Source organism: Etheostoma cragini, chromosome 21, assembly GCF_013103735.1.
Source record: "Etheostoma cragini isolate CJK2018 chromosome 21, CSU_Ecrag_1.0, whole genome shotgun sequence".
Lineage (NCBI taxonomy): Eukaryota > Metazoa > Chordata > Actinopteri > Perciformes > Percidae > Etheostoma > Etheostoma cragini.
Window position 1 is genome coordinate 9,784,311 of NC_048427.1, and position 13,488 is coordinate 9,797,798.

Here is a 13,488-nt window from a genome sequence, read left to right on the forward strand (position 1 = left end):
AAGATTTCTCTCAGCCTGCTGATCTCTTCACTGTTTGTTTTGAAAGAAGATTACTTTCTAGGCAATTGCAAATGGTTATTCATTTTGTGAGCCATTGTAGTTTCCCATATTACTATATTGGCACTTAATGTAGATCAACATAGCAATAGGAATGGGCTACAAGAATATGAGAACAGTAAATATTGACTTAATTTACTTTGTGTCAAATCTGTTAGCCCATCTGGGTAAAGAAGTACAATAAATAAAAGAAAAAATATCAAAATTGAGTAAACCTTTGCCCAATGATTCAAGTCACTCACCTTGACTTTATTTAGCTATATTGCTAATACAACATGTAGTTTACCGCCAGTTGTGAAAAGGCTTGGCACAATATAGGTTTGGTGTAAGGAGGTGACATTATTGATCCCAGGAGTTCTTTTAAATTTGCGGTTTAGAGGAATACATAGTACGCTATAGTATGCCATTCCTCTTCTTTAACTAAGATGTGTCATCACAAATCAGCAACACATGAAAAAAAACGTGTTATTACCATGAGAAATTCCCAGCATTACAAAGTGATGCACAATCCCACAGTGCTTTGCAGCACTCATGGATCAGCCTGCTGTGACTATACACCTGCACCTAAACCACAATTAGTTATCATTCAAGGCTTTATCTTCTGCTAATAAAATATGTGAAAGGAAGCGTGGTAGCACCATCTGGTCATTGATATCCAGGTGCATTTATTAATTACTTTCTTTATTTCTAATTGAATGGTAAAGTTTAGATATGATGGGTGGAACCAGACCAGTTCACTCTCCAATATGACTGAACATACCTGTATGCTCTGTGGGAATAAAGTATAGTTATTGCATGTGACTGACACTCAATGCAGCTATAACTGTAACAGCTGCATCTACTGTACGTTGATTTCTAAATGAATTGCCTGTTGGTTTCACACTGAGCTGGCCCACCATACCCGCTACAGACTAACTCTAATTTCAGATCTGATAACGCAATCAAAGGATTGAAATTACTACCAGTAAAGGGGTTTGCAGGCCAATGGCCAGGCCAATTATAGCCCCTATACCACTGTGATCTTACTTGTGTGTCCATCTGCTCTGTTCTGCTCTGTGGGATTACCCCAAATCCTATTGAGCTCAGGGAATGGCAGCCAAGATCAGTAGGCCTGAACTAATCATGACAAACCACCAGAACAAGAGAGGTTTGTCTTTTCCAACAAAGCACAAGATGGAGAAAATAAGGAATTATCATTCACCAATTATTAATGATCATCTGAATTGGTACAATTAGTCGCAGATGGCATACTGAATATCTATTGATGCCAAGAAATAAAAAGTGGATACAGCGGGAGGCACAAAGCCTGAGAGCTGGTTCAAGGTACCGTCACATAACCGTTGATTTCACAATATTGTTGATCTTTAATGGTTAAATTCTCTTTCCACTTGCTTGCCTCCACAAGAAGTAGAGACACTGCAGTGCAGAAGTCAGATACACAAGCAGGTAGAAAGTTGTCTTTATAAAAACTATCTTTTAATCACTGCTGGTTTTAATCATGTCTGTACCAATGTTCTCTGTCTCCCTCTCTCTCCTTCCCCTTTATTTAGACCAAAAGCTCTAACGCTACATAGATATGAATGGCAGTCATTTAATAGGTGTATGTGCTGTCTTCCGTACTCTTACTAATACCAATGCAAGAGAAGGTAACCACTGAATAATATTTCTTTGTTTTTTAGGTAAAGGGCATTTGCACTTTAACAGAGGTGGAGCAGGCTAAACACTAACATTTGGAAAATCAACCAGTGAGTGTTCATTCTTAAAATATCCTCTGTTCCAAAAACAAAAAATACAGTTCAAAACCGTATCAATTAATTTGTTTGTACTGCTTATCAAAATTTGATTTTGAGCAGCTCACTGCTGCCCCTTGTGGCTGTTGCTGGGGATCCTTAGGGGGGCAGAGATGAGCCCATTTCATCTCAATCTACCACATTTCAGTTACGTGACACAAGTGACACAAAGGCGAGATTTTTGCTTCATCAGAAGTATTTTAAGTATTGTTTTCACTTTTCCAGAATAGACTAAAGATAAGGACTAACTGGTTGGCACATGTACATCTGGTTAACTGACCTGCTTCTGTTGCAAGCTTTTCTTTTTCAATCTTTACGACCGTCTCCCACCCAGTGAAAAAGACAGTCCCAATCAAGGCTAGTGGTAAATCAGTTTCAATCAGAATTTCAATCAGAAATAGCGCCACCTCCATAGTTAGTTGGGTAAAAGGTTTGGTTCCGGTTTAGGTGGGGGAAAACACATATTGAAGGAGGAACATACTTCTGCACAACACCAGCGTGGGATGTGCCTGGCCCGGGGCCAGAAGGCTCGGGACAGGTGACTTAAACTGCACCAGAACATCATTGGTACTAATCTACCGAAAACTGGTTATTAAGATGGTGTGCCTGTGCAAAGCCCAAAAAATACTAAAAGACCACATCCACCCCCACGACAGCCTGTTTACCCTGCTGACTTCTGGCAAACGATACAGAAGAATCCGCTCCCACCAGACTACAGAGCAGCTTCTTTCCTCGGGCTGAGACTCAACTCCACGACAGCCTCATCACACCACTGTAAGTATATTACTTTTCTCATTAACCTCAGCTCATGTGTTACACAGGATGTAGATTGCACATTGTTCTATACATATACAGTAATTGCATCTAAGTAATTTGTATTAAACTTCTCTATTTCGGTCTTATGCACACTACAATACAATTAGCGTCGCAGTACTATATCTTGTGATTACACTGGTATTGTACATATTTCTGTGTGTACACATGAAAGCATGCAGTGTCCTATTTTCAATGACTGAATAGCTGACGGTTGGCTGTCTCATAAGAATCTGTAAGACAAACAAATGTAATGAGCCAAAATGTCAGCATATGTCAGCATAGGTTTTATTACATGTATTCTGTTTGACAACAGATGCTGTAAAGGATTCATTCATCAGACACACTGGGACAAATACAAAGACAGAAAGCAAGATTTAACCACAGAGAATGGTAGAATGAGAGAAACATGAAAGAAAACGTAGTTAAACCCAACTAGCACCGGAGCCCTTTCTGGTGCATTTGAGCGAGCAGATGTAAATAGCTTAACGGGGCTAAGCAGTAAGTGTTTAATTAGGTCTGGGAAAAATGATTTATTTACCACATCTGGTCCAATGAAATAACACTCTCTGGACTCTGTCCTTTATGATTTTCAATCTTTATTCCCTCCAAAACCTGAAAATATCACTGCCTGGTGTAGCTTGAGCTTTCAGTTCTGACAAGAAGAATCCCTTATAAACACAGTCTGTGTCCCATAGTGATGTCATCTCTCCTGAAGGGAGCGGAGAACAACTGCACCTGATGGGAGGAGAGGCACGGTTGGGGGTGTGTCAGTGACCATCAAACAGTGCAGCACAGTTTTAGTTTTGAGGATTACTGGGATTTGTGCATGTCGCCTGCCTGCTCAAACAACATCAAAGCCACACGGTGCTATGTGCAGTTCTGCTCTGTCATTTTATGGATGAAAGCTTTAACTTCGATTGTTCCCTCAGGCAGGGGTAAAGAAGAGACATTTTCCTCTCACAATATGCATGTGGGTTGTGGTGAGAGTGACCACTCAGCCCCAACGATGCAGGAGAGTGGACCGTCATGGTGCTTTATACAGTGCAAATCAGGGATTGAGTGGTGGATACAACTTGCCTGATATCATTGAATGGCTCACCACATTGAGAAACAGGGGTCCTCTTGGAAAGGAAAACCTCATATTTTATTTAATTTAGGGCCTTATATTTGTTTAAAGCTATTTTTCACCTCCAGCATAAGGGCATCAGTTTTTTGGCAGATCTGTTCTGGGTTTCCTTTTTCACCATAAAATTGTCATACTGTCATACTGTCATGGCACACACTGTGTTAGTTTTAAAAGAGAGGAAAACACCTACTGATAATTTGTTTCTTACCACAGTAGTGCCGTTGCACCGGGAGATCTGGCCAGAAAATGTCCACCAGTGGGTGACCAGGTGTGCTGTTTGTGTTTGTGTTTATTATTATTCATTTTACTTGTAAGGGACCATGTACAATTTTAACATAAATGTTGACATGTGATGCATTGAACTAGAGTTGGCCTAATTTACATCTGCAGTCCCTAGGCAGCCATGCGTTTAAAAAGTACAGGCCATCATTGTTTATCAGTAAAAAACAACAAAACAGGGTTTTCCAACATAGAGAAAGTACCAAGACATCTTTGACATTCAGCAGTCAACTTCCCTCTCATCCACCGCAGCTTCATTTTACACATACGGCTGGTGCAGAAAAGCCAGCTACTGCATTGTTTTGACTGGATCTGAACGCTCCAATGGGATGTTTGATGCTTTATCCTGTACGTGTCCAACCAAAGGCCAATTCTGAGCTTGGAAAAACCCTGAAAAGTATAGTTAATCATGAATACCATGGAAACTCGACAATATCTGGCACCGGCTACATATTTATGATATATTTGCACTTAGCCACTCCTCATCTTTAGGATAACAATATTATTGTTTCACTTGGTTAACCTGAGTCATTTTCATAATGCACTACGTGATAAGCACAGCTGTTTATTTAAAGAGGAGGAATGTGACTGAGACAATGATTAATTACTAAATCCTTTCAAGTTATTTTGCAATACATATTTGCTTACAATGATACTCAAATCTACAAAGGTAGGACACATAATGTAAAAATACAGGATTTTGATTTAAATTACAGGCTCTTTATTCCGTTTGTGCTCAATTGTTTAACAGCATTTTTAGCCATTTCTCTTCAAGAAGAGTTGAATTTGTCCATTGGCTGTAATGTTCTAACAAAAAAATAAAATGTTCTTAGTAGGAATGTAAGAAACCAACTCATATCTATAAAGTATCTATACAATTATCAAGTAGTTAAATGTATGAGGGTTCTGACATAACTTTGAAAACAACTCATGAATTCTTGTCATCAAAATGAGCAAATCCTAATAATTGCAGGAAAAGTGAGTGAGACTTTGAACTGCCATTTGTGGGAAGTGTTTTTCATTGGCTGGATGGACCAGCAGCAACTAGAATAAATCCTGCTGATACTCAAGAGTGATTTAAAGTGTTTTCTGCTGTAAAGGGCTACACTTCACTGCACAACAGGTCAACTTGGGCTTTATCCCCGCACATTCTTAAGTAAGCTAACTTTAGCCGAGAGCTGGATCTCTTCTCCTCTGGAGAAAAGTTAGCCTTGGGCTAACATTGTTGAGCTGTAGGAGCTGGATTAACCTTTAGGACACTTTTCAGCCTGTATACCGCAGGGTTATAAATATTATATTCGTTTGGGTCTTAACTTTAATTAACTCTTGACAAACACCACATGTAGCATAGTCTTTATTAAGCTAAATCCAACTTTAAAAAAAGAGCTGACTGTGTTTTCCTCTGGAGGAAAGTGAGCCCAAACAATACTGATTTAACAGCAGTGCTGTACATTAGCCCTGACGTTCAGATTAAGTGTGAGCATGAGGCCGCACTGACCTTAGGGACGTCCTACTCGGCCTGTATATCGCAGGGCTATTATTACTTTATACAGTTTGAAATAAAATAAGATACATAAGATGTAAAGCTGTAATTACAATAATGTTTATTGGGAAACCCGTAAAATACATCACTTTACATTGCTGCTACTATGATATACTGTACTGCAGTTTACGTTGGCCTTCAACATGTGAAACAGAAAAGCACATCTGAAATGTCAACAATAAAAGTGACCTCCATGTACAGTATCTAACCAGCAGTCCAACAATCTGGTTTTGAATGTGAGTGTTTTCTCAAGCACTGTACAATCAAAGTGAGCCTTCCTGCTGAGTGCAGCTGCCATGCTACTAAAAGACATTCATTGATATCGGCTTCACTGCACAGTAGGAAATACATGGTCTAAATGCAGTTTCAAAAGAACCATGCTAGAACAGGTATCAAAGGAAACTGAGTGTCATCAAGAATTACTTTACACAAGATTCAATTTCATGTCTAAATTCACTTACAAACAATTCCATTAGCATTGGTTTCAGTTGTCAGCTTTTGAGTCATATGGTGTAAATGCTGATTCAGGGGCATTTCCATTCCACCAATTAAAGGTTTTGCTGGGGGAAACATTAAGTGACAATTCTTCAACAAATAGAGCCTGGAAGACAGCCAGTTAAATCAGCCTCAGGGCTGATTTATGGTCAACATTTCTCCTCTAACAAGACCAGACAGCAATAGCAGTGAACCAAAGCTGTTTACAATGTGAACCGAACGTGTCACATTCATAGTTGTGTTACTTGTGTGTGTGTGTGCGTGTGTGCGTCTCTGCAAATTGGGTTCCAAACCTATCCTACATTCACTTTACATCTCCAGTTTACAGTATACACACATATATCGTTGTTATATTTCAGATTCAGTCAGGTGACCTTTAATTGCACTCTTGTTGCCACATAATTAGATCTCTGGAAGAGCACACATGTGAAACACAAAAGGTGTATACTCTGAAAAAGTTGCTGAGGTAAAAGTAAATTGAAATAATTCAAAAGGACAGAATGGTTGGCTAACAATAGTGTAGTAGTAATAGTAAAAGTGATGTAGTAATATCTGTAAACAAAGAACTTAAACAGACCAGTATTCTCATATTTTACAACCAGTTGAACAACACACAATGCTAATTATCTAACTGTGTGTTAAACATGTGTGAAGATGAATCTACACTTTATATGGGGAAAAAAACTACAAGTTATCAGTTATTGTAACATGATGTTGTTCAGTCAAATACCTTTTATACTGTAATTTATCCACACTAACTTTAACAGAAGTAACCCAGGGGGAAAAAAACATTTCAGAAAGCTTTACTGGCATCATTTATTAAATCAATTCAACATTTTTACTCCCAAAGTTGTTTTACAAGTGGGTTGAAAATCAATTAATCAAATGTATGACTTAATGAATGGGGGACAATCACTGGACTCTCTCCCTTGTGTTCTTCCCACGATTTCTGCAATGAAGCCAAACATTTGCCAGAACTTTCTGCTCACGAGTCACAGCACTGAAATCCATCTTCTTCAAATGGGGCAGGGCAGTAATCACATGATTCCTACACACACACACACACACACACACAGTAAACCAGGGGCTCCGTAGACATTGTTGTGTGCCTCTGTTTAATAAAGTGAAAATTGACTGTTGCATCCTAGTTTTTTTTCAATCAAGAAGCTGAATGCATGAGAAATCTAACTAATGGAGAATGCTTTTCTTGTGTGTGTGTGAGTGTTTCCAGTTGTGAAATAGTTATTAGTTATTTGCATTTACTTAAGTGCTGTACTTAAGTACACTTTAGGTTTTACTTTATTATTAGAGTATTTTCGACACTATGCTACTTTTTACTTTCACTGCACTACATATCAGAGGGAAATGTAGTACTTTTAACTCCCCTTCATTTATTTAACAATAGTAGTTTATTTTAGGTTAATATTTCAAAAGAATAAGGTTATAAAAACAATGTGTTTTAATCAAGATTAAACCAGTTGTTGTCAACTTTTATGGATTGGATTGTGACCCCTTACAAAACAGCTGTATCCTTGAGGCTTCTTGTCACATTTTAGATATCAATGAGCTGCTAACAGTTCTACAAAAGAGTAATTTGCCCTCTTAACCTTGCAGATGGTTTCATTAAAATAGGTAAAACTCTCCAATTTTACACTATGAGGTACATATTAGCAGAACTTTGTTTTTTCTTCTTTCCCTCTCCATTAATCATCTCATATACCATCAGCTGTATCTCTTTGGGAACCATTGGGCTACCTGAATGTAAACTACAACAGTTTTGGTCTCAGCTGTATCAGATTTAGCTCTTTAGCCCACTAAAGATGGCTGCAGCCATTGTTTATGGGCTACAGCCTAAGCAAAGCAGAGTGTGTGTACCATGAATATGGGACACAATCTGTGTAAACTAAAAGAAAATGAAGTCTCCACCTGTAGTTCATGTTGGTTTCTATGGGATTCCCATGGAGCGTGATGGTATGTAGATGCTGCAGCTCTTTCAGCTGGTCAACATCTGACAGGTTCCAGATGTTGTTGCCGTGAAGGTACAACACACGCAATTCACTCAGCTCGCAAAACAGCTGGAACAGAGACCAACACTCACACACACACAAACAGACAGCCACACACACACACACACACACACACACACACACACAAGTGCAAATTTTAAAAAGCATAGATGCTTAAATGATACTAGCAGGTATGTGCTGATGCCAGTGTAGTAATTAAGGCATACCAAAGATAAAAAAAATACAGAAATGGATGAGTGATATGTCTGTGTGTGTTTTCAAAGAGAAAAAGAAGACAAAGAGAAAAAAGGAGAAAAGAAATGTAAGAAACATGCAAACAGACAAGCCATGAGAAAAGAGGGATAGAAGTCTTACTGGGTCTAAGCATGTGATTTTGTTAAACGACAGGTCCAGCCAGCCGAGCTTCGACGGTTGAGCCAGAAAGTGGTTGAGAATGTACTGAAGGCCGATGATGTCAGAGATGCTGTTGTTACTGAGACGCAAACTGCAGCTCTGATACTTCCCCTTAGAGTTTGTCTTTAAAGGCCGCAGTCCATTTCGGGGGACCTCTGCAAGCGCACCTGGACACACAAAGCTATTACAGTGAAAATCCAGCTTCTTTTTTTTTTTTAATTAAATATTTGCATTTGTATCTATGCTTGTAACTCAGTTTTTTTAGGGTGATGCATTGCAGTCAGTATGTGTTCATTATCCTTTATGGTTTTCTCCACTGCCTAGAAATTAGGCACCAACTTTACTGTGCTCTATTTTTGGCGTTTTATTCAATACATTTTTGTGTTTGTGACAGCACATTGACAATAACTTACAGTGTTATCGTATCTGTCGAAACATTATTTTTAATTAACTACAAACGCAAATGGACTAAAAAATAGCCAGCACAGCTCAGTCCCCAGGAGAACTGTAGAAATACACTGTATAAAAAGAAATACATAATAATACATAACTTATACTAACCTACTGCGAAGTAAAGAAGCTCAGACAAACTGTAAATCATTAAAGGGCAAATATTATATAGCATTATTAGGGTAAAACTTATATTTTATGTTTGTACTAGAACATGTTTACATGCTTTAATGTTAGATATTTAATGTTTGTTTTTTTGCCCATGGCTGCTTTACCTTTATTCACCCTCTGTATGAGACGCTCTATAGGAGCACCTGTCTATTTAATCCCTCCTCCTGAAAAAGCCCAGTCTGCTCTGATTGGCCAGAGTGTTTCCTGGAATTTCTGGTGCGCTTCTGTTTTGTTTCACTAGCTAGTATCAGCTGGAGCTACTGCAACAGAGTATATAGCAGGACTTTGTACCATAATAAAATCACTAATTAAGGATTCTAAACCAAATATCAAGAAACCGGACATTTCCCAAGGGACCAAAATTTGGGGAGAAATTACCAGGATTGGCCACCAGGATTATGTTGCGTTAGCATGCAGCTATTTAAAGTTAGCAGTATGCTAATGCTAGATTGAGGAACAAAGCAGTACTTTTTACCGTCAAAAATGGCAGATAAAGGCTTTTTAAGATTTATTTAGGCATTTTCAGCCTTTATTTTTGGACAGCTGAAGACATGAAAGGGGAGAAAGAGGGGGAACAACACGCAGCAGAGGGCTGCAGGTCAGAGTTGAACCTGGGCCCGCTGCGCCGAGGAGCAAACCCCCACCAATGGTCGCCGGCTCTACCAACCGAGCTATCTGGGCGCCCGCAGATAAAGGCTTTTAAACCAAATACTACATAAACAGAAAATGTAATGTAATGTACTAAAAGGAGTAATGTGACTCGGAATTGGGGAGAATTTAACATTGGCAGTCAAAATGACATTTTACTGCCGTTAGCATGTAGGTACATGCAACCATTTTAGGACCGCAGTGGCTTTAAAAACATTTTGAAACCAGAGCGTTCAGAATAGTTGGAAATCTGGAATTGTTAGCTCATACGTTTACCTCATTACTTGAACATTTAACATGAAAATCCAAAATTACAAATTGTAGATATGACAAAAAATAAGGAAAAGCATAATATGTCCATTTTAAAACAGAGGAATATGAAACTACCTGTGACACTGTTGATATCCATAAATGATAGATCCACTGGAGGGCCGTACATGTTTCAGACCAGCAAAAGTAGGTGAAAGTTCTGAAATTGAACACTGAACTTCTGCAGTCCTTTTAATAGTTTTAAATGTAAACATTTGGCTCCAACTAAACTTAGATAAACAACTGTTTCCTAGCAACTACCAACTGTTTCCTCAAGCAACACTAGATTTAAAGCTGTAATCTTGAAGGTTTTCATTTAAATAACTGTTAAAGTCACTATCTATCGCTGAAGAAGGTAACAGGTTCAAGTTCAGGTTACTTTATTGGTACCTAGGTACCAAAGTATTTCCGCGTTTTGTGCAAGTAATTCTAATTTAGCAGTTTTTTTTATTAGAGTTATAGCCGGTGGGAAAAAACTGTTTTTGAATCTTGTAGATCTGCAACCGGGGAACTGTTAAACCGTGCTTTAAATTTGTGTCAACTTATAATTAACGTGTTCATATTAACAGCCCTAATAAATTCATGCATGTCTTTTCTAACACAATAGTGATTGAGTGTATGGCCCACTGGTTAAAATACTGCAATAATGTATTTGCAGTATTACAAACTGGGTGTCTGTGTGGACGTTCTCTGTAAAAATAAATAAAAATAAAAATAAAAAACAGTATGCAGTTCATTCCATTCTGGTTTTCTCCATTGAATACACAGAAAATGTAACTATGCAAACACTTCTGAAAATGTGAAGCTATGCATCAACAACAAGACTCCAAACCATAGAAATTATTCGAAATCATTGCCGAGCATGTTTCCCAGGATTGTCACTATGGTCACCACAGAGACACAGTTGATAATACTGTAAATACATTCGGCCACTTACAAATTTCCATTCCATTTCATTATAGACAGAATACCAGTTGATGGGTATTTATGGGTGTGAGTGGGTGGCTGATATTTAATGCAATATCTACATTGCCCATTAATCATTGGCCATTATTAGCAACCATCCATCCAATGTTCCAAAAGCACATTCTGTTAAATAAACTTATATCATTTTTAAAAATTTGAAAAACACTGAAAACTTTTGCAATGATGTACGCACATAATGTTATCTGAAAACGTCTGAAAAACAATGCAACTGATATCCGCTGCATAATAAAAAACGAATCTAAAAAGAAAAGAATACGAGTTATGCATGAAGGAATCTCCAGACAGCAGCCAAAATGCAGCAACTTCAGGCACGGCAGAGAAAGAACAGTCACAGCACAGGACGCTGGTTTTCAGAGTCATTTTGTGTCGCTTACGCTTGTTTCCCTCGGTTGGTTCTCCCAGGAAGTCAAACACACAAACACACAGACAATGAGGAATAAAGTATCGGAGATTTTGTGCCTCCAAATCCGAATTGAATAAACTCCAGAATCAAAACTGTTCTCGTCCTCAGAAACAAAACACCTTCAACTTGTCTTCAAGTTTGTTTTTTGCTCCTTTTTCTATTTCAGAGAAAAAAAACCTTTGTGCATCAGAATTTCATGATGTTTGAGTGGCTTTATCTGAGGTGATCATGTCTGGGTTCCCTTAATTTATTCAAATGAACATCTTCAAAATTACTAAAAATCCTTATTTATCTTGTTTACACATACTAGGTGCAATACACCATCATAGTTTATTTATTATTAAGCCCAAGTAAGATAATTATAAATGTGCTCTATTACTGTACCTATGCTATCAGTAGTGAATGAGTGTGCACAGTAAAATGAGGATGACATAGTAACTGCAACCTGTGAAGAGTAAACCACATTTTTTTGGTAACTTTATTGTGCCAGGAACTGGGAGGAATTAATGTGAATGGTTAAGAGCCAGAACTGAACATATGTGAGTTTGAATCCAGTCACACAAACACATATTTGGGTAAGAAATAAACCTCTAAAGGACTGTGACCCCATCCGAACTGATTAAAACAGCTCATTGGGTAGCTCTTTTTCCTCCAGCAAGAAAATCCTAAATTCAAAACCAAATGACAACCTCAGGCCTTTCTGTATTATCCCCTTTTGAGTGCTTCAATTTCCTCAAACAATCCAAACACACGGCGGTCTATGTGAGCACACTTAAACTTGTGCACCTTCACCTTGTGTGTGCTAGGATATGATTCAGCATCCCTGAACTGGACAAGCAGATTAAAGATAAAAGAGCACAATAATTACAACAGAATATGAACTTGAGAGGGCAAATGGAGGAGGATGAGTTTAAAACGAGAAGAGAGGTGATGATGGAGAATTACATCCATCAGATTGAGTTTCTTCGTCATCTTGTCGCTCAATCAAGATGCCGGTGTGTGTTTGTGTATTTGCATGTGTGTGTGGCTTCGCTAATAGCACAATAGCATCTCATTGAAGGACTCCTTCAATGAGATGTAGAAGAGGCAGACAGGCATACACACGGCGACTCAAAGTCAAGGACGCAGACAGAGATAAAAGGAGACCCTGGCAGGAATCCGGGTGTTTGTGACCAGATATCTAGCATGTCAGACAACGTGAAGTACAAGTGTGAGAAGGTTTTATAGAGTTTATTTATTAGCTATTAGCTTTTAGCTTCCTTACAGCTGATTTTTACTGATGTGTTTCCCTTTCTCTTGGCTACATCTCTTTATAGTGAGGAAACAGGGTCATTAGTTGCAATTGAATAAAATATCAAACATGAGTCCCAGTATCCCTCAAAATGCAGGCTTATGTCCAGATCAGATGGAAAGATCTGGACTCCACTGCACTCTTTTCTCACTCTGTTACTGCCATCTACATGCCCTTGAGTGATGCACTTAACTCCCATTCACTACAGTGAGTCTGTTCAGTAACAAACAGTAGGAAACTGAAGCAGCTCATAGGTTTTTAAACTGGAAAAAAGTCAGGGATCACATTTTTTTAAGTAATAAATATGCATAATGATAAGGTGACACCAGATGATTTACTTTAGGCTACAAGATAATCAGCATAAAAATTAAGTTGAAAAGAAATACTGCTGCCGGGAGAAGATAAACACCCGCAGGCGAAATTCAAAGTCTGAATTTTGGGGGCGGGGCGATGAGGTTGGAGCAGCACGCACAGCTGTTGTCTTCACTGTTGTTTTTGTTGACATGTACACCAGTAGAAAGACGTGTTTTGGGGTTAACACAAAATTTTGAGGGAAGTTTTTAGAATTTGGAGGCATTTCGTGTCTGATGGTGATAACAAAAATTGGCAACAATTAGTTTTTCATGTATTAAGGGTGGCTTGAACACCAAGGTTAAATGTTCAGAGAACTGTTGGACATTTGCTATGATGTCCTAAAGTATTG

At 38.4% G+C, this 13,488-nt stretch overlaps 1 protein-coding gene and 1 long non-coding RNA gene across 3 annotated transcripts; one reads left to right on the forward strand and one right to left on the reverse strand.

The window, feature by feature from the left end:
* The first annotated feature begins 321 nt into the window (after nucleotides 1–321).
* Nucleotides 322–11,426, forward strand: LOC117937123. Its single transcript, XR_004655100.1, has 3 exons — nucleotides 322–334; nucleotides 8,104–8,121; nucleotides 11,343–11,426. It is a non-coding gene; the product is annotated as an uncharacterized LOC117937123 (long non-coding RNA).
* On the reverse strand, nucleotides 5,731–10,432 carry LOC117937122 (leucine-rich repeat-containing protein 51-like). 2 transcript variants are annotated; one of them, XM_034860838.1, is made up of 4 exons: nucleotides 10,183–10,432; nucleotides 8,488–8,693; nucleotides 8,033–8,199; nucleotides 5,731–7,154 (listed from the first exon to the last, which is right to left on the reverse strand). In XM_034860838.1, exons 1-4 carry the CDS (start codon nucleotides 10,232–10,234, stop codon nucleotides 7,019–7,021), a joined length of 561 nt encoding a protein of 186 aa, XP_034716729.1. In that variant the 5' UTR covers nucleotides 10,235–10,432; the 3' UTR covers nucleotides 5,731–7,018. The 2 variants fall into 2 exon arrangements, with proteins under 2 accessions (XP_034716729.1, XP_034716730.1); XM_034860839.1 differs by having other exon boundaries at nucleotides 6,930–7,154; nucleotides 8,033–8,181; nucleotides 10,183–10,427.
* Nucleotides 11,427–13,488: the final 2,062 nt, after the last annotated feature.

Coding starts and splice junctions, on each gene's coding strand:
- LOC117937122 (XM_034860838.1), bottom strand. CDS start 10,234: ATGTACGGCCCTCCAGTGGATCTATCATTTATGGATATCAACAGTGTC. Junction 8,200..8,487: donor AAATCACATGCTTAGACCCA/GTAAGACTTCTA, acceptor TGTGTGTGTGAG/TGTTGGTCTCTGTTCCAGCT. Junction 7,155..8,032: donor GAAACCAACATGAACTACAG/GTGGAGACTTCA, acceptor GTGTGTGTGTAG/GAATCATGTGATTACTGCCC.